At 38.9% G+C, this 22716-nt stretch overlaps 1 protein-coding gene across 6 annotated transcripts in view; it reads right to left on the bottom strand.

The window, feature by feature from the left end:
* Nucleotides 1-15035, bottom strand: part of ICA1L (islet cell autoantigen 1 like) — a 55583-nt gene extending 40548 nt beyond the window's left edge. For 4 of the 6 annotated variants that reach the window (XM_065930801.1, XM_065930802.1, XM_065930804.1 and 1 more), the window contains exon 1: nucleotides 14081-14234. In XM_065930801.1, the coding sequence (XP_065786873.1) occupies nucleotides 14081-14100 (20 nt within the window). In that variant the 5' untranslated portion in view covers nucleotides 14101-14234. Of the gene's footprint in view, nucleotides 1-14080; nucleotides 14235-14762 lie in introns of those variants that run through there. The other 2 variants (XM_065930806.1, XM_065930807.1) reach the window with 2 other exon arrangements.
* Nucleotides 15036-22716: the final 7681 nt, after the last annotated feature.

Below are 22716 nucleotides of genomic sequence, written 5' to 3'. Positions count from 1 at the left end.
TGGTGTACACTTTGTAAAAAATTGCCATTTTACATTCCCATTAGCAATGTATGAGAGTTACAATTGTTCCACAACCTCAGTAACACTTAATGTTGGCAGACTTCTTAGTTTTATCCATTCTATTTGCGTATTGGTATTTCCTTACGGCTTTAATGTGTCTTTTTCTGATGACTGACAGTACTGAACACTTTTTCATGTGCCAACTGGCCTTCTGTAAACGCTCCACTGTTGTAAGTCTTTTGCCCATTTTTAAATTGGGTAGTCTCTTTTTTTTTTTTACTATTGAGATGTAGAATTCTAAGATTTAGACTGGGGTGGCACTGAATCTACAGATCAATTTGTTAAGGACTGGCATCTTAATAATTTTTGAGTCTTTCAATTCATGAATATAGTATGTATCTCCATTTATTTAGGTCTTCTTTGACTTCTCTCAGCAGTGTTCTGAAGTTTTTTTTTTAGTATAAGTTTATTGCTTTGAACTTATTACTAAGTATTTTTTGTCTATAGATGCTTTTATAAATTGCACACCTCCTAGTCTCACCAAAGCTCTCTATGTGTATATTTTTCTTTACTAAATTCCTCATTTTTATTTCCTGATGTTCTCATCATTACATGAAATTGGGGGATCTTTGAGGGGACCCAAAAAATGGTATACCTTTCCCTGAATTAGTCTAAACAAGTTAAGAAACAAATAATATATATCTGGAGGCCAAAATATCTTTTTTTTTTCAGGTAATAGCAAAGTTTGTGAATATAGTTTAGTGTGAGGTAACTAGTCCTCCTAACCGAGCATCAGGGCTAAACAAATTCACCAGGCAGTCAGCTAATTCGGTTCATGCCAGGCTTCCCCACATGGGAAGCGGAAGAAGATTTATTTCTTTTATTCTATACTTTCCTTCTTTCCTCTTGTATAGGACAATACTTAAAAAGTTCTTTTAGTGAATCCTGTGGGGAGAAATCCTCTCAGTTTTGGTACCTATGAAACTACTTTGCCTTCATTCATAAATGGCAGTTTAATTGTATATAAAAATATAAGACTGGCAACAACTTTCCTTTCCTTTTTAAAAATATCATTATCGATCCACACAAGACTCATTCTTTTGCTTCTTCATTTATTTGTACATTCCTTTTTTAACCCTTTCCTCATATCTATCTCCCCTCACAATTTCTGTTTGATGTGTGCCTTTTTATTTGAATTCATTCTTAGAAAATTTTATATACAAATGTTAATCTACACAAATGATACTGTGCTGTAAATTTCATTTCTGATTTTTCAGGTTTTTTTCACTCAGTACTTTAAGTTCTATGTATGTTGCTAAGTATCTATCTCTTTTGTTGTTTCCATTATATTTACATTTCTTAGTGTTCCTTACCTCTTTGAAGACAGAATCCCTACACCTTAGTTCATCTATTGGAGTCAGTGGGTCTGGGCTCCTACTGTCCCTCCTTTCTCTCTTTGAATCTTTGAAAAAGTGTTTTAATCTGTGAAGTCCTGAGGTTGTCTAAGATGCATTTATGTAGAGTTTTTTTTCCATTATGGAGGTTCATATCTTAACCTTTCGCTCTAGATAGTTCTAAGCTGTATGCCCTTCAAATATTCCTTTTCAGCCATAATTTCTTCTTTTTATCTGAATCTTCTATTGGGTGTTATTCTTGATGTGTCTTATGTTTTGGATAAAAATGGTTCATTTTAATATCTGTTTTTCTGTCCTATATTTTGGACAAGTTCTTTAGTACAACCTTCCAATTTATGAATTCTCTTTTCAATTCTGTCCAGGCTAGAGTTCATTCCACCTACTGAGGTGTTTTTTTTTTTAATCCAGTGACTTTTTATTTTTTAATGTCCAAGATTTCTAACTGACTCTAATATTCTAATTTTTTATCCTTTTTAATACATCATTCCATAATTTTTCTCTTTAGCACTCTAAATGTATAGAATTCTTAGACTTCTTACCTGGAGTAAATTCATGTTCCAAATATTGATTTTATTGGCTGAATTCTTCAAGCTTATTGGGAGTATATAATCTTTACTTTTTTCTTTCTTCCTCTTTCTGGTTAACCATCCTTATCTGGTGATTACAGATCACTAGATCTATAATCCTTAGTTGTCTCCACTTCACTTTCAGGGTTTCCACTTCCACAGTGGCTTGTACTGATATTTTAGGACCCCTGATAGAGTGCTATCTGAAATACCTTTAGTATATTCAAGGTATTGAAGGACCACTGCAGGTGAAACACTTTTAATTTCTACCAAGCTACAGAAACTGAATTCCCAGAAACCAGGACTTAATTCTTATGTTGGGAGCTCAAAACATTTGTTTCAGCCCACTCACCTCTTTGTCCTTCTATTTTGTTTCTAGTCCATGTTTATCTTATTATTTAGCCAAGATAAACTTTCTGGGGTTTGTTTTATTTTTTATAATTGCTATGAGTTTGATGCAAAACTTACTATGCCATCTTAACTAGAAATCTCCTTTTATTTTTCTTTTTCTGGCTTCACCACAGGGCATGCAGGATCTTACTTGCCTGATCAGGGATCAAACCTGTGCCTCATGCAGTGGAAGCACACAGTCCTAACCACTGGACTGCCAGGGAAGTCTATAATCTCCTTTATTTCCAGAAAGTGTATTTTTTTTATTTGAACACAGTCACCATGTAGAACACTTTATTCATTTTTGCACTATATAATATTTAAATCTGTATTTGCATCTATCTCCTGGACTTGGAATACAAATATTAGAATAAAACAAATCAGCATTCTCTTTAGAGGTAGTTCTGTCCTCACCTTACTCATCTCATTACTGTGTAATCACTAAGAAATAAGCAAAATGACCGATGGTAATATGCAAGCTGAAGTACTGAAATCCCCTGGAGAAAAATAATCTGTGAAGACCTTTAACTAAATATAACATCACTGTTTGATGCAATTAAGGAAATATATTAGACAAGTTTGCTGTTTAATATTAATGTAGTATTCTTGATTACTCTACCTCCGAAGCCATGAATTTTCGTACAAACACAATCAGCATTTCCTGAAAGATTGAGTTTGATAGTAGGTCAACTTGAGGGAAGGCAAAACTGACAGAAAACACTCCAAAATGTCAACAAAGGTTTTCTGTGCAGTGGGATAACAGGTGACAGTTTTCTGCAGTTTCCAAGTTTGCTACAATTAACATGGACAATTAGCTATTGTATTACTCTTATGAAAAACGTTTACTGGATTATCAAGATTTTTGCTTTTTTTTTTTTTTAATATTTACTGCTGTATACTGTCACCGTGCTTATTTAACTTATATGCCGAGTATGTAATGAGAAATGCTGAGCTGGATGAAGTACAAACTGGAATTAAGATTGCTGGGAGAAATATCAATAACCTCAGATATGCAGATGACACCACCCTTATGGCTGAAAGCAAAGAGGAACTAAACAGCCTCTTGATGAAAGTGAAAGAGGAGAGTGAAAAAGTTGGCTTAAAACTCAATATTCAGAAAACTAAGATCATGACATCCGGTCCCATCACTTCATGGCAAATAGATAGGGAAACAATGGAGAAACAGTGACAGACTTTATTTTCCTGGACTCTGAAACCACTGCAGATGGTGACTGCAGCCAGGAAATTAAAAGATGCTTGCTCCTTGGGAGAAAAGCTGTGACCAACCTAGACAGCATATTAAAAAGTAGAGACATTACTTTGCCAACAAAGGTCCATCTAGTCAAAGCTATGGTCCTCCCAGTAGTCATGCATGGATGTGAGAGTTGGATTATAAAGAAAGTTGAGCATTGAAGAATTGATGCTTTTGAACTGTGGTGTTGGAGAAGACTCTAGAGAGTCCCTTGGACTGCAAGGAAATCTAGCCAGTTCATCCTAAAGGAAATAAATCATGAATATTCATTGGAAGGACTGATGCTGAAGCTGAAACTCCAATACTTGGGCCACCTGATGCGAAGAGCTGACTCATTGGAAAAGACCCTGATGCTGGGAAAGATTGAAGGTTGGAGGAGAAGGGGGTGACAGAGGATGAGATGGTTGGATGGTATCACCGATTCTATGGACATGAGTCTGCGTACACTCCGGGCGTTGGTAACGGACGGAGGGAAGTCTGGCATGCTGCAGTCCATGGGGTCGCAAAGAGTCGGACACGACTGAGCAACTGAACTGAGGAACTGATTACTACTTAACACTAGCAGCTTTTATCCAAAGTAAGAGCCATTCATTGATTGTTAATATATTAAGTATTTATACTTTTATGTAGCAATTTTACTTAACTGAAATGCATCAGAACTTGTTTAACTGCATAAAAAAATCTGAGAAGTCAAAGGAATTCCCTGGTGGCCCAGTGGTTATGGCTTTCACTGCTTTCGCCTGGGTTCAGTCCCTGGATGGAGAACTAAGATCCCGTAAGCTGTGTGGCATGGCCAAAAAAAAGGCTGAGGAATTAAAATAGTTATTACAAAGACTATCACGTACACATTATTTTTAAGGGAGCTCCTATTCCCCTCTCCTGCCAACAATCTCACACTGTCACTGGTTGCAGGTAACATGATATTATACATAGAAAATCCTAAAAATATCACGAGAAAACTATTAATGAATTTGGTAAAGTTGAAGGATACAAAATTAGTATGCAGAAATCTGTTATATTTCCATATGCTAATAATGAACTATCTGAAAGAGAAATTAAGAACAATTCCACTTATAATCACGTCAAAATGAATAAAATACATAGAAATAAATCTAAGGAGGTAAAAATCCTGTAAAAAGAAAACTGTAGAATGATGATGAAAGTAACTGAAGACTACCCAAATAGATGGAAAGATAAACTGTGCTCATGGATCAGTAGAATTAATACTATTAAAAGGACCATACTACTCAAAGATCTCTAGAGAGTCAATGCAATCCTAACAAAATACCAATGGCATTTTTCACAGAACTAGAACAAATAATTCTAAATCTGTATGGAAACACAAAAGACTCTGAATAGCCAAAACAGTCTTGAGAAAGAACAAAGTTGGAAGATCATGCTGCTCGATTTCAAACTATACTACAAAGCTAAAGTCATCAAAGCAGTATGGTACTGCCACTAAAACAGATACATAGATCAATGAAATAAAACAGAGAACCCAGAAATGAACCCACACGTTCATGAGTAATTAATCAACAACAAAGGAGGCAAGAATATATAGTGGGGAAAAGAGAGCCTCTTTAATAAACAGTGTTGGGAAAACTCAACAGCTATGTGCAAAAAAATCAAACCAGACTACTTTATCAATGATAAAAACAAATTTAAAATGGATTAAAGACTTAAATATAAGACCCAAAACCATAAAACTTCTAGAAGAAAACATAGGCAGTATGGGCTTTGAAACTGATTTCGCTAATATTTTTTGACTAAGTTTTAAAGATACTTGTTATTTCACAGTAACATAAACATTTACTTGGTTTAATAAAATTATAATACAGCTATACTGGGGAAGAACAAAAGGGGATTGTGGTGGTGAAGGAGAGCTAGTCCTCATCTGCCATATAGAAAGTAAGTGGATAATGCTTTAAACTAATAAATCAAAATGTAGCATATAAACATGTGATTTAGAAAATACCAGCGAAAACACAGAGTTGAAGGTATGTGACACTGGAGATTGGAACTGGAGCAGGAAAGGGAGAACTGCTTTTAAACATTATAATCCTTTTAACACTTGACTTTTAAACATCATGGACATGTACAACTTTAACAAAATAATAATCATGAAAAAATAATCCTGAATGTGAATCTTACTAATTAAAACAGAACAGCACTGATACCGGAACCATAAAACAGCAGAAACAAATGAAAAGAAATACACAAAGAAGTTAAAAAAAATAAAAAGAATGTAGTATATGGTCTACCTGTTAATTTCCTAGGGCTGCTGTAACAAATTACCACAAACTTGGTGGCTTAAAACAACAGAAATTTGCCATCTCAGTTCTAGAGGCCAGAAATTTGGAATTAAAGTCTTAGCAAGGCTGTACTTTCTGTGTGACCCTGGGGAAGAAAACCGTCTTCCCTCTTCCACCTGGTGGCTGCTGGCAGTCCGTGGCCAATAGCGACATAACTCCAATCTGCCTCTGTCTTCACATCACCTACTCCCCTCTCTCTGTGTTTAATCTTCCTCTATCTCTCTAAAAATTGAGGTCACTTATGATGGTTCTTAGGACCCTCCCAGGTAATCCAGAATAATCTCAAGATCCTTCACACAATCTAATCCTAATCACACCTATAAAAATTTTACCATATGAGGTAATATACACACAGAGTCCAGGAATTAGGACCTATTATCTTTGGGGGTCACATTTAGCCCACTACAATGAATGTAGCATTTCAAATCACTAGGAAAGCGATGTATTATTCAATACATATTGTTGGGATAATTAACTATCTGGAGGAAAAAAGTGTTTTATTCTTAGTCAGTATAAGGATGGTTCAAAATTTAAATGTTAAAATCTTGTAACAATGACATGTGAAAATATAGATGAATGTTTGGGGACAGAAGACTTAGGTGGAACCAGGCATAGAAATCACGTGAGATATTGTAAAAAATCCTAATTCATATAACAAAATGGGCCATAGTAAATCTGGAAAAGAAATAACTTGGTAAGGTGAGACATAAAGAAAAAAAAGTATTTTTAAATTAGAGAATTCATAACTCAATAGTGAAAAGATTAACTTAAAAATAAGGGTAAAACAAGAATAGGCAATTCACAAAAGGACTTCAAAAGCCCAATGTTTTGTGTTACATTACACAAAAATGTTCTTTAATCACTTTTGTAACTAAAGCACGAATGAAAGAAAAATATATTTATCCTATTAGATGAGCAATGATATAAAAGATGAGGGAATGAGTGCATGTTTGTATCATTCCTTTCCCTGGAGAGAATACTTTCTTCCATCAAGTAGGCTGTCTTCTCATTTTGTTCATGTTTCCTTTGCCGTACAAAGCTTTTTTTTTTCCTTTTTTTCGTACAAAGTTTTTAAGTCTAATTAGGTCCCACTTGTTTATTCCTGCTTTTATTTTCTTTGCCTTAAAATTAGGCAGAAGGGGATTTCCCTGGTGGTGCAGTGCCTAAGACTCTGCACTCCCAATGCAGGGTACCCAGGTCCCATCCCTGCTCAGGGAGCTAGATCCTACATGCCGCAACTAAGAGTTCTCATGCCACAACAACAGATCTCTCATGCCGTAACAGAGATCGAAGATCCCACATGCCGCAACTAAGACCCAGCACGGCCAAGAAAAGCTATAATTTTTGTTTTAAAAAGGCAGAAAACCTGAAGAGACATTTTTCCAAAGAAGACATACAGATGACCAACAAGTTAATGAAAAGATGCTCAACATGGTTAAACATCAGGGAAATGCAAATTAAAATTCCACAATGAGACATCACCTCACACCTATCAGGAAAGTTTCCATAAAAAAGGAATACATACAAAAAACACTGGGGAAGATGTGGATAACAAGAACCCTTGTACATTGTTGGTAAGAAGATAAATTGGTACAGCCATTGCCGAAAACAGTATGGCAGTTTCTCAAAAAACTAAAAATAGAACTACCATATGACCCAGCAATTTCACTCCTGGGTACATATATCAGAAAAAAATAAAAACACTAATTTGAAGAGACATGTATCCCAATGTTCATAGCACCACTGTTTACAGTTGCCAAGATATGGAAGCAACTTAAGTGTCCAGGGCTTCCCTGAAGGTTCAGAAGGTAAAGAATCTGCCTGCAATGTCGGAGACCCGGGTTCAATCCCTGGAGAAGGGAATGGAAGCCCACTCCACTATTCTTGCCTGGAGAATTCCATGGACAGAGGAACCTGGCAGGCTACAGTTCATGGGGACATGACTGAGCAACTAACACTTCTACTCCCACTTACTAAGTGTCCACCAGTAGATAAATGGATAAATAAGATATGGTATATATATATACAATGGAATACTACTCAGCCATAATAAAAGAATGAAAGTTTTCATTTGCAACAATATGGACAGACCTGGAGGTTATTTTGCTAAGTGAAATAAGTCAGAGAAATACAAATACTGCATGGTATCACCTACAAGTGGAATCTAAATAAAGCAAACTAGGGAATATAACAAAAAGGAAACAGACTCAGATATAGAGAAAAACTAGTGGTTACCAGTGGAGTAAGGGAAGAGGGGAGGGGGAAATAGGGGTAGGAGATTAAGAGGTACAAACTACTATGTATAAAATAAACTGCAAGGATATATTGTACATCACAGGGAATATAGCCACTGTTTTAAAATAACTATAAGTGGTGTATAACCCTTAAAAATTATTGTATACCTGCAACTTATATAATATTCTCCATGAACTATATCTCAATTATAAACAAATTTTAAAAATCCCTCTATCATTAAATCAGGTTCCCAATGGAAAAAAAATTACATCTCATAGCACTGACCATTCAGGTATGACCCAAATCAAATCCCTTATGATTATACAGTAGAAGTAACAAATAGATTCAAGGGGTTAGATTTGATAGACAGAGTGCCTGAAGAACCATGGATGGAAGTTCATGACATTGTACAGGAGGCGGTGATCAAAAACCATCTCCAAGAGAAAGAAATGCAGATAGGCAAAATGGTTGTCTGAGAAGACCTTACAAATAGCTGAGAAAAGAAGAGAAGTGAAAGGTAAATGGGAAAAGGAAAGATGCATTCAGCCATCTGAATGCAGAGTTCTAAAGAATAGCAAGGAGAGAAAAGAAAGCCTTCCTCAGTGATCAGTGCAAAGAAATAGAGAAAAACAACAGAATGGTAAGGACTAAAGATCACTTCAAGAAAATTAGAAATACCAAGGGAACATATCATACAAAGATGGACACAATAAAGGTTAGAAATGGTATGGACCTAACAGAAGCAAAAGATATTAAGAGGTGGCAAGAATACACAGAAGAACTATACAAAAAAGATCTTAATGACCCAGATAACCGTGATGGTGTGATCATTCACCTAGAGCCAGACATCCTGGGGTGTGAAGTTAAGTTGGCCTTACGAAGCATAAATAGGTGATGGAATTCCAGCTGAGCTATTTCAAATCCTAAAAGATGATGCTGTGAAAATGTTGCACTCAACATGTCAGCAAATTTGGAAAACTCAGCAGTGGCCAAAGGACTGGAAAAGTTCAGTTTTCATTCCAATCCCAAAGAAAGGCAATGCCAAAGAATGTTCAAACTACCGCACAATTGCACCCATCTCACATGCTAGAAAAATAATGCTCAAAATTCTCCACGATAGGCTTCAGCAGTACATGAACCAAGAACTTCCAGATGTTCAAGCTGGATTTAGAAGAGGCAGAGGAACCAGTGATCAAATTGCCAAGATCCACTGGATAACAGAAAAGCAAGAGAATTTCAGAAAAACATCTACTTCTGCTTTATTGACTATGCCAAAAGCCTTTGACTGTGTGGATCACAACGAAGTGTAGAAAATTCTCAAAGAGATGTTTATACCAGACCACCTGACCTGCCTCCTGAAAAACCTGTTTGCAGGTCAAGAAGCAACAGTTGGTACAGGACTTGGAACAATGGACTGGTTCCAAATTGGGAAAGGAGTATGTCAAGTCTGTATATTGTCACCCTGCTTATTTAACTTATATGCAGAGTACATCATGCGAAATGCTGGGCTGGATGAACCACAAGCTGGAATCAAGACTGCCAGGAGATATATCAATAAACTCAGATATGCAGATGACACAACCCTTATGGCAGAAAGTGAAGAGGAACTAAACAGCCTCTTGATGAAAGTGAAAGAGGAGAGTGAAAAAGCTGACTTAAAACTCAACATTCAACAAACAAAGATCATGGCATCATGGCATCAGTCCTATCATTCCATGGCAAATAGATGAGGATACAATGGAAACAGTGACAGACTTTATTAATTTTCTGGGACTCCAAAATCACTGCAGATGGTGACTGCAGCCATGAAATTAAAAGACGCTTCTCCTTGGAAGAAAAGCTATGACCAACATAGACAGCATATTGAAAAGCAGAGACATTACTTTGCCAACAAAGGTCCGTATAGTCAAAGCTATGACTTTTCCAGTAGTCATGTATGGATGTGAGAGTTGGACTACAAAGAAAACTGAGTGCTGAAGAACTGATGCCTTTGCACTGTGGTGTTGGAGAAGACTCTTGAGAGTCCCTAGGACTGCAAAGAGATCAAACCAGTCAATGCTAAATGAAATCAGTTCTGAATATTCATTGGAAGGACTGGTGCTAAAGCTGAAGCTTCAATAGTTTGGCCTGATGTGAAGAACTGATTCACTGAAAAGACCCTGATGCTGGGTAAGAATTTTTTTTTGCTGGGTAAGATTGAAGGAAGGAGGAGAATGAGACAAAAGAGGATGAGATGGTTAGGTGGCATCACCAACTTGATGAGTCTGAGCAAGCTCCAGGAGTTGGAGATGGGACAGGGAAGCCTGGTGTGCTGCAGTCCACGGGGTCGCAAAGAGGCGGACACGACTGAGTGCTGAACTGAGCTGACAGCATTGAAGCCAATGAATAAATGTCAGATAAAACGAAGTCTGCATGAGATCTAAAGAGGATGTCCAAATCTGACCAGCATCTCCTCTAATCTGAAGCAGGTTCGATTCTGGCAAATTGAGTACGTTCTGAAGAACAGTTCCAATAATTATTCACTAACTTGAAGATGTGAATTCTTTCGCAAGCACAGCCAGACTTAAGGAGACAGTTGGCTTGTCTTCTTATATTATCATATGCTTGCAAAGAAGACTACTGAAGAAGAGATCATTGTGTTTATGGTGGGAAATGTTTCTTTTAAGCTCTTCTAGTTTCTATGAAAGAAAATTTTCTATAAATATTCCCAGCTTCTTGCCCTTTCTCTCCTACAGTGAGAAAGCTGACTGGTGAATTAACCACTGGTCTACATTTCTTGACTGAGTAGAGCTAATCTATCAAGCCAGAGAATTAGTGAATTAGGTCTTTTTTTAACCTCTAATCCACCACTTGCAACCTAATCAGAATGAGGTAAAAGTCTTAGGCAAGTGTGTCTATTATGAAGACCAAAACTTTCCCTTGAGCGGGCTATTTTAGGTATGGACTAGGGGACAGAAATATTAAAAGACCATTGATATGATACACATCCTCTAAAGTTCTCTCAATATTAAAGTTTATCTCCATCTGCCTAGGTCTTGACTACATGTGAACTGGTTTCAATCCTAAGGGATAAGAAAAAGGCGAGAGGTATTATGTACTGGGCTCCCTAAACCCTACAATGGCTAGGGTGTTTTTAGTTCTCCCTGCCAAAAGGCAAGGCACGGCTGCAGAGAAACAGAACAACAAGCTGGTGTCAACCTTGCGCAGAAGACAAAAGCACCCTAGAATAATCACAGATCTGTCTGTATTCACCTGCCTCTAGAACCAGTGACTAACACACGCTATGGGAAACCACTTAAAGCGAGCATATAAGCACTGTCCCCAAGAAGCCAATTAAAGAAGAGATCACAATAAGGTACCCATTCACCTATGCAGCCTCTGAAACTGTTATTCCAAGGGACAGGGTTATATAATAAACTACTTCCGCTACTCCTGGGCAAAAAGCAGGCCAGAACAGAACTGCTCTTTCCGACAACAACATGCAAATTAAATAACATGAACAAGCAGCACAACAAGAAAAGAAAGTGAAAGTGAAGTCACTCAGTCCCGTCCAACTCTTTGCGACCCCATGGACTGCAGCCTACCAGGCTCCTCTGTCCATGGGATTTTCCAGGCAAGGGTACTGGAGTGGGGTGCCATTTCCTTCTCCAGGGGATCTTCCCGACCCAGGGATCGAACCCGGGTTTCCCGCACTGCAGGCAGATGCTTTGCCACCTGAGCCATCAGGGAAGTCACAAGAAAAGAAGGAGGGATCATAAAGTGAGAAAGGGGGAAAATATATACATCTGAAAAACTGCTTCATAGAACAGGTTTAAAGAAAAACTGATTTGTCTGAAGATAAATGGAACAAAACTCCATAAGAGATTTTTTTTTAGTAAGAGCTAAAGGAAGCTAAATATATAAAGAAAAATAAGAAAAAAAAACACCAGAGCCCTCAAAACTACATCAGAAACAATTCCAAGTAGAATAGATACTTCAGAAAACTAAGTTAATAATACTGATGAGAAACCCGGGAAGATCATTCAGAATGAAGATTACAAGATAAAGGTGGTTAGATTTAAACAAAGTGGTTAGACAGAACAAAATGATGTATAGGTTTGGAATATAAACAACTGAGATCTAATCTAAGTACTATTCTTGGACAGAGAAAGACAGTCATATGGAAAAGCCAAAATACTCAAGAATATAAAGCTGAAAACTGAAGGGGCACATCGTGTTCCAGGAAAAATCAATACAGAATGATCACGAATAAGATATACTGTGGAATGTTGCTGAACTTTAAGGGCAAAGTTGCTACTAGGATCTAGACGAAAAAAGAGGACCACCTACAAGTTAAATAATTCATCCTGACTTCAGGCATCTCCTCAGTCACATTACATTATGGATAAAAGGGACACTGTACAGTGCTGAGGGTAAAAGAATATGACATGGAATTTTCTCCATAACTGTAATACAATTTTAATGGATATATAACATTTCATTTGTATGCATGTACTATAATCTACTTGACTGGTCTATTATTGACAGATATTTAGACTGCTTCTAGAATTTTATTATTTCAAACCATGCTGAAATTAATAAACATATATGTATTATTTAAAATACATATAAATGTACTATAAAATTAATTCCAGGACATATAAGGGCTGAATCAAGAGTTTATGCATTAAAAAAACTTTAAACCTGAAGTGATATTTGCAAATGAGTCAACAAGGGGGAAATCATCATCATAATAATACAATAAAGAATTACATAGAGTGCTCGCTTCGGCAGCACACATACTAAAAAAAAAAAGAATTACATAGAAAGCAAATATTGGATGCGAGCAGAAGTTTGAAAAGTCTGACTTCAGAAAAAAGGAGGCACATAACAGATGAAAGAAAAACACAATGGAAAAGGGGAATAAGGATATTATATAACAAAATCCAGTTCACATGAGGAAATCTTTCCAGTCACAGACATACTGAAAAGTCTTTCACACACCCCATCTGTTGTTGTTAAAGAATAAAAATTTAAAGAAGGCACAGTGAGTACCGAGGAAGGTAAACAACAAAGAAAAGGAAAAATTTCTAATAAAACATGTACTACTGCACAATGAAATACAGAGCTTGGCAGTGTAGTAGAACAAAACAATAATGCTTTATATCTGATATTTCATATTTTGATATTTTGTTCTAGTTCAGTCATTGGCATAAATTTTATTGCTTAATAATAAATATTTCTAAAAAAAACATGGCTTCCTAGTTTTTCCACCAGTCTTATGTTTGCAGTTTTTACACTTTGGACTGTCTGATCTCTGAGCAACCATCTAACCCTAACACTAATTACTGTTAATTAGAACAATGTCTTGCACATAACTGTTTCAACGTCAAGATGTACAATAATTTTGCACTATTTAAATACATAAATTTCAAAGAATACTGGCTATGTCAGGCAAAGACGAATTCAAAAACGACTAGAAAGTTTGGTCATATAAAAAATATATACATACCACCGGATGATGTTTATTTGGCCAGTAAATTATTAGTATAATCAACTCCTACTAAAGGATGAGGCACCTGTGGCTACTGCATAAATATTGATGTGAAGATCATTAAAGGAATATCAGCTTACAGTACGTTAACTGGGTCAGAACCAAACAAATCAATACATACTTCGAAAAAAACCCAAACCATAGTTAAACGTTATCTTCCCAATAAGCTATTCCACGGTGATCCATAGCTTATGATAGATTTTATGCTCCGTGCATCAAGATAATCTATTACTTGAAAAATAACCCCACCCCCCTCTACTGGCAAATCCACAGCATCTCGGGTTAATTGCCAGGGTGGATTTTTTTTTTTTTTTCTCCCCTCTCCATCTTTCTCAGAGCATCAGGTATATAACTGCTGACAGCACTTGGGCACTGACCAGGTGATCCGAGTTTCCATGACCGCCGGGATCGGTCCGTGGCGCTGGGGTAAAGGCCTCGGGCTGCAAGATTTGTGCGCCGGGACCCTCGTTAGCTCCTGCCGGCCGCACTTCGTGATAAACCGCGCCTTTACTTAGGCTGTGTTTTTACCCATTGCTAACCATTTAGTTTCTAAAGAAGACATTCCCATCACAAAATAACGACAGGGAAATAACAAGATAAAAAGGAGGTCAGCAGGGAAGCACCTAAAGCCCGAGAGCATCTGCTTCTAATGGAAGCGACATCCACCTTCGAGAGAAATCACTCAGTCAAGCCTCAGGCCCCGGCGCTCCTTCGCTCCCCGGGGGGAGCGTGGGCGGGACTCCCTCAGTCCCGAGGGGACGCAGGCAAGCCTAAAACCACTGCCAGCCCGATTTGCCAGAGTAAGCCCGGAGGAGCTCGGCCAGGACCTCGTTCGGGAGGGAGGCCGCAGGGGCCGGGGTCCCCAAGGGAACCAGGAAGGCCGCCGAGGCCCCGAGAGACCGCCTGCGCGCGTGGCGGGCGCCTCCCGCCGGCGCAGCCACCCGGGGCGTCGTCATGGGAACCAAGGTTTGGCCTCCGGACCCCGGTCGGCCCGGGAGGGCGCGGCCCTTCCGCCGCCCCGCAGGGTGGGAGCCCGGGGAGGCCGCCGCCGACGCTCACCTCGACGCCGGAGTCGCGACGCGCGCGTCCTCCGCCGCCTCGGGTCGCGCTCGGCCGCGCGGGGGTCCCGGTGCCGGTTCCTGCTGCCGGTTCCTGCCGCCGCCGCCGCCGCTGGGGCGCTCCCGCAGCCGGTGCCCCTCCGCACCAGAGCGTGGAGGTGTCGGGCTCCCGCCGCGGGAGGCGGGAGATTTAAATGCTGCGGCCTGGCGCACGCGGGAGCCGCGCTGCCCTCGGCGCCTCGGCCCGGCGTCCTCCGCCTTCACGCCCGTCGGGCTCCCGCCAGCCCCGACCCGCGGAGGCCCCGGCTCTTAGCAGGATCCTGAAGAAACTCCGGGACCCTCCCTGCTCCTCCTTTCCGGAATCCCTCTAATAAAGTGAAATGACAAACACCAAGTCGTTAGAACAGCGGTATAAGGTACTTGAGTGGGCGCCCTCCGAGGCGTGCGGAAGTCTGCGCTCCTCTTCTGAGCCCGGAGCCCGGGACCCCGCCGCCTCCCAGCCCCGCTGCAGCTGCGGGCGCTGTGCTGCCACCCCTGCGGGGACAGAAGCTTCTGAGCCCTGGTCATCCCTGAGTCCTCGGGCGCTTCTCGTCACGCATGGCGGCACGCGGGAAACGCTCACGTGCTGTATAACTCTTATTTAAAAGTGTAAAGAGGATCAAGTCAACGATTTAATTACTGACCTGAGATGCACATTTGTGCCTGCCTGCTCAGTCGTGTCTGACTCTCTGCGACCCCATGGACGGTAGCTCCGCCAGGTTCCTCTGTCCATGGGATTTTCTAGGCAAGAATACTGGAGTGGGTAGCCATGCCCGTCTCCTGGGGATCTTCCCCCCGCACCGAGGGATCGAACCCTTCTGAGCCATGGGGGAAGCCCCAACTTAACCACAGTTTGTCATAAACGAATCAAGAATCAAAGATAAAATTTGCACCTAAAAACCTCAGGAAAAAATATTGGAAATAAGGCAAAAGTAAAATTCTGTTATTGGTGGAATATAATTTAAGCTCAGAGTGCTTGCTTTTTATTTATTTATTTGGTTGCCCGGGGTCTTAGTTGCAGCATGTGGTATCTTTAAGTTGTGGCATATGGGATCTAGTTCCCTGACCAGGGAACAAACCTGGGTCCTCTGCTTTGAGAGCATGAGCTTAGCCACTGGACTACCAGGGAAGTCCCAAAGTGCTTTCCTTTTAAAGGTTAACAAAAATTATCAACTTTAAAACTTTACAAAATATGAATTAGTCACAGCTGTGACATATGGGCTAGCAAGGAAAAAAGCTTGAGGTGGTAATTAATGTCAATAACATTATGAAAAATATAAACATGGGGTGAGATTCTAGAATATTATTACAAAGTACTTAGCTTAAAAATCTGGGGGAGAAAGGTTTTATAATAAGAAAAAGGGTAAGCTATTTATACTACAGAGCTAATTTGGACTGAAAATTAAGTCTTTAGACCAGGAATTCTAACCCTGAGATATATGAAGTTTCAAGGTGAATACATGAAATAATATGCAAAAATTTGGCTCTTTTTTTTTTTAAAAGAAAGAATCTTCAGCTTTCCTCAGAATCTCACAGTCCAGATCCTTAGAAAGGTAAGAGTTATAATTTGGCAAATATGATGGTTGCTGCAATTCCGCAGACCTTTCCTGACTCAGGTGTCCCTCCTAAAGGCATACCTATACTCTCAAATTCAACTACTCTACAGTATTTACCTGCCTGTCTCTCCATTAGGTGCTTCTCCATATGCATGTCCATAGCCTTATCTATTAGTACAGTGCCTAATGCACACTTCCTTACGAATGAGTTTATTCAATTAATAAATGAACAGAAAGGATACCTAACTAACAACTGAAGTATATAATGTCAATTACCTAAAAAGAACTGAACACCTTTCTCCCCAAAGAATAAATGCTCCTAATATGGTAAGCAAGATGACTTCAAAACTGTTACTGTTTTTCTTGGGATATTTTAGAAAGTGCTTATTTCAACTGGATGATGTTTAACTCAAGAGGATATTCAACTAATAGCTTCTACAGGTCAACCTGAAGCAAGGAACACAGTAGGAAGTCAGGTAGTGACTCTAGGGCCAAAACTGTTGGTTTTGCTCAATTAGGGAAAATTACCAAGAGATATACAATGTCTCTGAGCCAAATAATGTAGCATTTACACATCTCTTTCCTTTACAGGTCACTAAAAAAAGTGTCCAAGTGGGAGCACAGTATAGGAAAGGTGTCAGCAAGCAAGGTGGAGCTACTGACACTCTTCCTGGCCAGGAATCGGGTCTTCTCACTCATGTTGTTGGATTGATGAGAACTATTTAAATGTCCTTGTACAAATCCCTTAACAAATGAGGCAGCAGTAGTTAAAATGTAGTGTTTCATTTAAGAAAAAAAAAAAGGCTTTTTTATAAAATGAAAGGATTTAACACTATGAAAATACTTTATATGGGAGGGTTTAATTTTGTTAAGAAGTATCAAACATTCAGAAAACTGCTATTTCATTTCCTTCAACATACTAATAGATTTATCCCAGGATAAGCAGTGTTTTCCTCCATTTCAGGCTTCCACAAGCTAACTAGAAAAGCAGACCTTTAGATGGCTTGGAATTTGGAGATCCACAATCTAGGATCCCAACCTGGAGTCCAGATTTCCTTAGAGAGCAATGATCTTTACTTTTATTTTTGCACCATCAAGCATGCCTCTGGTTGTTGTTCAGTCGCTCAGTCGTGTCCGACTCTTTGCGACCCCATGGACTGCAGCATGCCAGCCTTTCCTGTCCTTCACCATGTCCTGGAGTTTGCTCAGACTCATGTCCAGTGAGTCGTTGATGCTATACAACCATCTCATCCTCTCCCCTTCTCCTCCTGTCTTCAGTCTTTCCTAGCATCAGGGTCTTTTCCATGGAGTCGGCTCTTTGAAACAGGTGGCCAAAGTATTGGAGGTTCAGCTTCAGAATCAGTCCTTCCAGTGAATATTCAAGGTTGATTTCAATTAGGATTGATAAGCCTCCAGTTAACATCCCAAATAAAACCTCAGTTGATATTAGAAAGCACATTAAGAATTCTGCCCTCTTGTTTTATTCTTAAGGATTAGGGACCTGTTGAACCTGATTTCATGAAGCCTGATACCATGGAAATAGCTCCATTTCTTCCAGGTGTTCCTCTTTCTTTGTAATCTGATTTTATAGAGGAAGTCAGAAGCAGCAGGTCAGTGGCAGTCAGTCAAAGTGTGGAGAAACTATCTCCCCAGATGCTCATGCTACTGCTGACTTACATGTGGCAAGGTAAGTATGCTTACTTCCCATACTGCATTTTTGTTGATTCAAATAAGGCTACAAATAGTATTATTGAAATGAATTGTTTAAAATGTGAATTGTTAAAGAGACATAAAAAGGTATTTCCTCCTCCTGAAACAATCATTGAACTTTATTTGGTGTTAGTAAGTCCCAGGCATATAGCTATACATAGAATTGACATGTTGCAAACTTTCTATCAGATTGTACCTAACCAAGATCATTGTCCTGTAGTCTTTATTATTTGGAAACATGTCGCTGAGTTCTGCGACTAATTGGTTTTATACCATCACACTAGATATTTAACCTGTTTGGGTTGAGGTTTCCTTTAACATGAATAACATGATAATTAAAATGATACAAATAACAGGATAATTTTCAAAGTTCCTATTTTGCTTATATTTCACAATTCCTATGTGAAAATAATAGCAATGGATCTTGAAAGTACACATTTTCATATTATTATGCTAATACATTAAGTTGTATACTAAAATCGAGATCAATTCTAAAGGCAAAAACATGCAAAGCTGAACATGGTAATTTGGTATCAAATAAATGCCACTTATATTTGTGTACAACCTTTCTTTCATCTAGGTGAAGATATTTTCCCACTTACTTTTTACATGTATGAAAAAATATTGTTCTTATGCATGACTTAAGAATGGGCAGAATTTGTATGATTAAGAGTTTGAGCTCTGAGATAAATCCAAATTCGGATTCTTATTCTGCTATTTACTGACTGCATGAAATCTAGTCAAATAATTTGACCTCTGTAAGCAAATATTCTTCTTTAAGATAAAGATCTCTTGCTTTTTGCCAGGGAATTCCCTGGGGCTCCAGTGGTTCGAACTCACTGCTTTCACTGCCATGGCAGGGGTTCAGTCCCTGGTGGGGGAACTAAGGTCTTGCAAGCCCCGCAGTGCAACCAAATAAAATAAATCTTTTAGTAGCCATGTCAGAAGATTGTTACAGAGGGATAGTTTTTTGCTGTTTTTATAGACAGCACCTCAAACTTGGGAACCAATGGAACTAATATTGGAATAACAATAGTTAATCTAATTGTATTAAACCAAAAAACCCCTTTTCTACTAAGCTACATTAAAGATATATTTGGCTTATGTGACATAATAATAAAACATGAATATGGTTACTAATAGAAGTCTACGATAGTCAAAAGTCAGTATTAAAGTGACTTAACAAAATTCCTGCTGATTTTATACCTGGCAGTTTCTGATTTGCAAAGTTTGGATATCACTTGTCAAATGAAGCCTGATTCTAATTAGTGGCTTTTTAAATAAAACATTAATTGAACACCCTTCCTCATGCATACTGTTAAAGGATCATTTTTTTCCCCTTTTAAGAATAGAAGGTTTGGTGTGTTTGTGTAGTCGCTTAGTCGTGTCCGACTCTGATTCTATGGACTGTAGCTTGCCAGGTTCCTCTATCCATGGGGATTCTCTTGGCAGGAACATTGGAGTGGGTTGCCATGCCCTCCTCTAGGGGATCTTCCTAACCCAGGAATCAAAGTGGGGTCTCCTGCATGGCAGGTGGATTCTTTACCAGCTGAGCTACCAGGGAAGCCCAGAAGGTATGGTAGTATATAACAAAGATGAATATTTCTCCTTATAAGCAACTGATTTTTCAAAACTATAACATTGGCCAACCCAGTACACCAAAATAATTTTTTTTTGTTTTTCAAAATAATTTTTATAAACAGATTTCAATGTTATTATCAGAAGTTCCCAGACAGTTTCACTTTGTAGGGCTGTTTGTCCAATTATGTGTATTTTATGTCAATTTGAAATTTGTACTTTCCTCCTGATAATGCTAAGCATTCCAAAATATGCATTGTTGACAACAGTTCCAAAATGGTCATTCTAAATTCGAAGAATATGAAAAACACTGGTCATCTATTCATAGAAAAGCTATTTATCATTTTATATAGAATAAAAACTTAAGTAACTAAAATTTCTACTCTAATAATCTCTAGGTAGTCATCACAGTCAGGTTTTATTTTCACAGTTTCCAATATAGGAAGATCATCATCTTACATAAGACCTGGAAGGCAGCTTTAAGAGGAAAATAAAATTAAACTTCTTAGCATATGAAAATATTATGCTTTCTGCCACAAGATACTTCTGAGCTATCATTTCTGATCTTTCTGTGCTGCTTCCCCTGCCAGAAATAAATTCCATCTTCACTTTCCCAACCACTTATCTGTTCAAATCTCGATCAGATGTCACTCTTCTACATGCCTTTCTTGGTGGCCACTTCCCTCCCCACAAAAGTAACTGCTCCTTTCTCTATGCTTCCTTTCTGCCTTAGATTCACATCTTTCTTTGCACTTAGGATACTGTTGTAACCAGTTTTTAATTGAGCATCTCCCATGTGAAAATGTGATCTTTTTGAAGGTAGTCTCCATATCTTATACATTTTCCCCCCTTCCCTCCACCCCAGCAGAGATCCTGGTACATGGTAGAAGTGAAGTGAAGTCGCTGTCGTGTCCAACTCTTTGCGACCCCATGGACTGTAGCTTACAAGTCTCCTCTGTCCGTGGAACTTTCCAGGCAAGAGTACTGGAGTGGGTTGCCATTTCCTTCTCCAGGGGATCTTCCCAACCCAGGGATGGAACCCGGATCTCCCGCATTGCAGGCAGACACTTTACCATCTGAGCTACCAGGGAAGCCATTGGACTGACTTTTTCAGCAATTGGAGTATGTTTTGTACCTAACTTTAAAATTAGGAAGTTTGTTGCCAAACAGAAATTTCTTAACACTTTGATGAGGTAAAAATAAGGATTAACATGTTTATGAACGGCAATACCATGGCAAGGCAGCGTAGATGACCCTGTACTGATCTGCAGGTCCCGAACACTGCACTGTCTGGTTCCCAAATTCCAGCTCTAGAAAAGCAGCTCCACTCACTTCTCCAAGCAAACCTTAGGAGCAAACAAGTCCACGGAAGGTCCCTGTCTCCAGTGTAACTAAAATGGAGGCAAATGGACTATCAAAAGGGACCCTCTACGTTTTTAAAGAAGACAAACAATGGGAGGTAGGAAAACACTATGTTTTAAAAGGACTTAAGTCTTCTAGCTTTCTCTTGGCCTCTCATGCTCTTCCTGTTTGGAGAGTAAGATCTGACTGCTTGAGTTACATAAGAGGTTTGGTAAGGATCAATCAGTCTTTCTCTAAGAGACTTGGCCACTGATACTACATCCTGCAAAGGAGAATCCCTAAACCATGAATGTATCCTGCGTTGGCACCATCATTAAGAGTAGGCTTGGAAACAGGACTTGATGCCACTTCCTTCTTTGTCCTTCATCTAGTAAACCCGCCTCTTTGAGCCTGTGTTAGGCGCTCAGTCAGTGTCCCACTCTTGGCAGCCCCATGGAGTCCATCAGGTTCCTCTGTCCATGGGATTCTCCAGGCAAGAATACTGGAGTGGGTTGCCATTCCCTCCTCCAGGGGAGCATCCCAACCCAGGCATCGAAGCCAGGTTTCCTGCACTGCAGATAGGTTCTTTACTGTCTGAGGCAGCAGGGAAGCCCTTCACCTTTATTTTAACCACCTAGGTTATGCATACTACATGTGAGCAGAACAGACTGGGCGAATTAAGAAAAATATTTTCTGTAACTCTGTTCTTAAGGTTCATTCAGAACCATCCAGAAGAGGAATATAACTTCATCTTCGTCCTTTGAAAACTAGGGTCAGGAGGGAGTCAGGTCCCTAAGGCGTGTGGCACAAAACCACTTGAACAGCACTGGACTGCCTCTGAACTCCTGTATACTGGAGGACTAACCATTCACATGGTTTAATCCACTGTCAGTCTGGCTCTCAGTGGCAGCCAGGTTGTTCTGGTTGTTTCCTAGACCTCTGTGATAGGAAACGTCATATGAGATACATGGCATTAGAGTCTAATGATGAGACCAAACTGATTTCCTGTTTATTATTTAGAGGCAGAGGTGCTCTGCTTGAGAAATACCAATCCATTAAAGTCACATTTTAAGACATTTACTTTACATATCTGGCATATAATAAATGGATTTAGATAAGTGCTAATGATACAAAAATTTTAGAATGTTTTTACCTAAAACTTACTGAAAGGTTCTGTCTGAAGAATTCTTATCTATACACAAGTGTAAGTGTGGGAGAGAGATTCCTGGTTACCATGAAATCTGTATGCTATTTCTAAAAGATTCTGACTTGTCTTTATGTATTTTTAAATCTTTTATTTATTATTTTTTTGGCCATGTTATACAGCTTGTGGGATCTTAGTTCTCTAATCAGGGACAGAACCCTGGCCCCCAGCATTGCAAACATGGAGTCCTAACCACTGGATCACTAGGGAATTGCCCTGACTTATCTTTGAAACAAAGTACTTCACTTAAAATATTTCAACAAACTCTTAATAACTGGCAACATCTACATGTTTTAATGTTCTGAATACTCACAAAGAACATTATTACAGAATAACTTTTTTACTAAACACAGATTGTATTTCTGATTTTTCTGTTAAAATTTATTACTTTTTAGATGCTTTTTTTAAACGCTAACTTTAAAAAATGAAGTTTCTCCCTCAGAAATAAAAATCTGAACAATTACTGAACTTTTTTAACACATACTTTTATAGGACTTCAAAAACAAATTGTAATTCAAACCAATACC

The sequence above is a fragment of the Muntiacus reevesi genome, chromosome 3, assembly GCF_963930625.1.
Source record: "Muntiacus reevesi chromosome 3, mMunRee1.1, whole genome shotgun sequence".
NCBI classification, from domain to species: Eukaryota; Metazoa; Chordata; class Mammalia; order Artiodactyla; family Cervidae; genus Muntiacus; species Muntiacus reevesi.
Note: the sequence above shows the minus strand (reverse complement) of the source record. Positions and strands in the feature narration are given on the sequence as shown.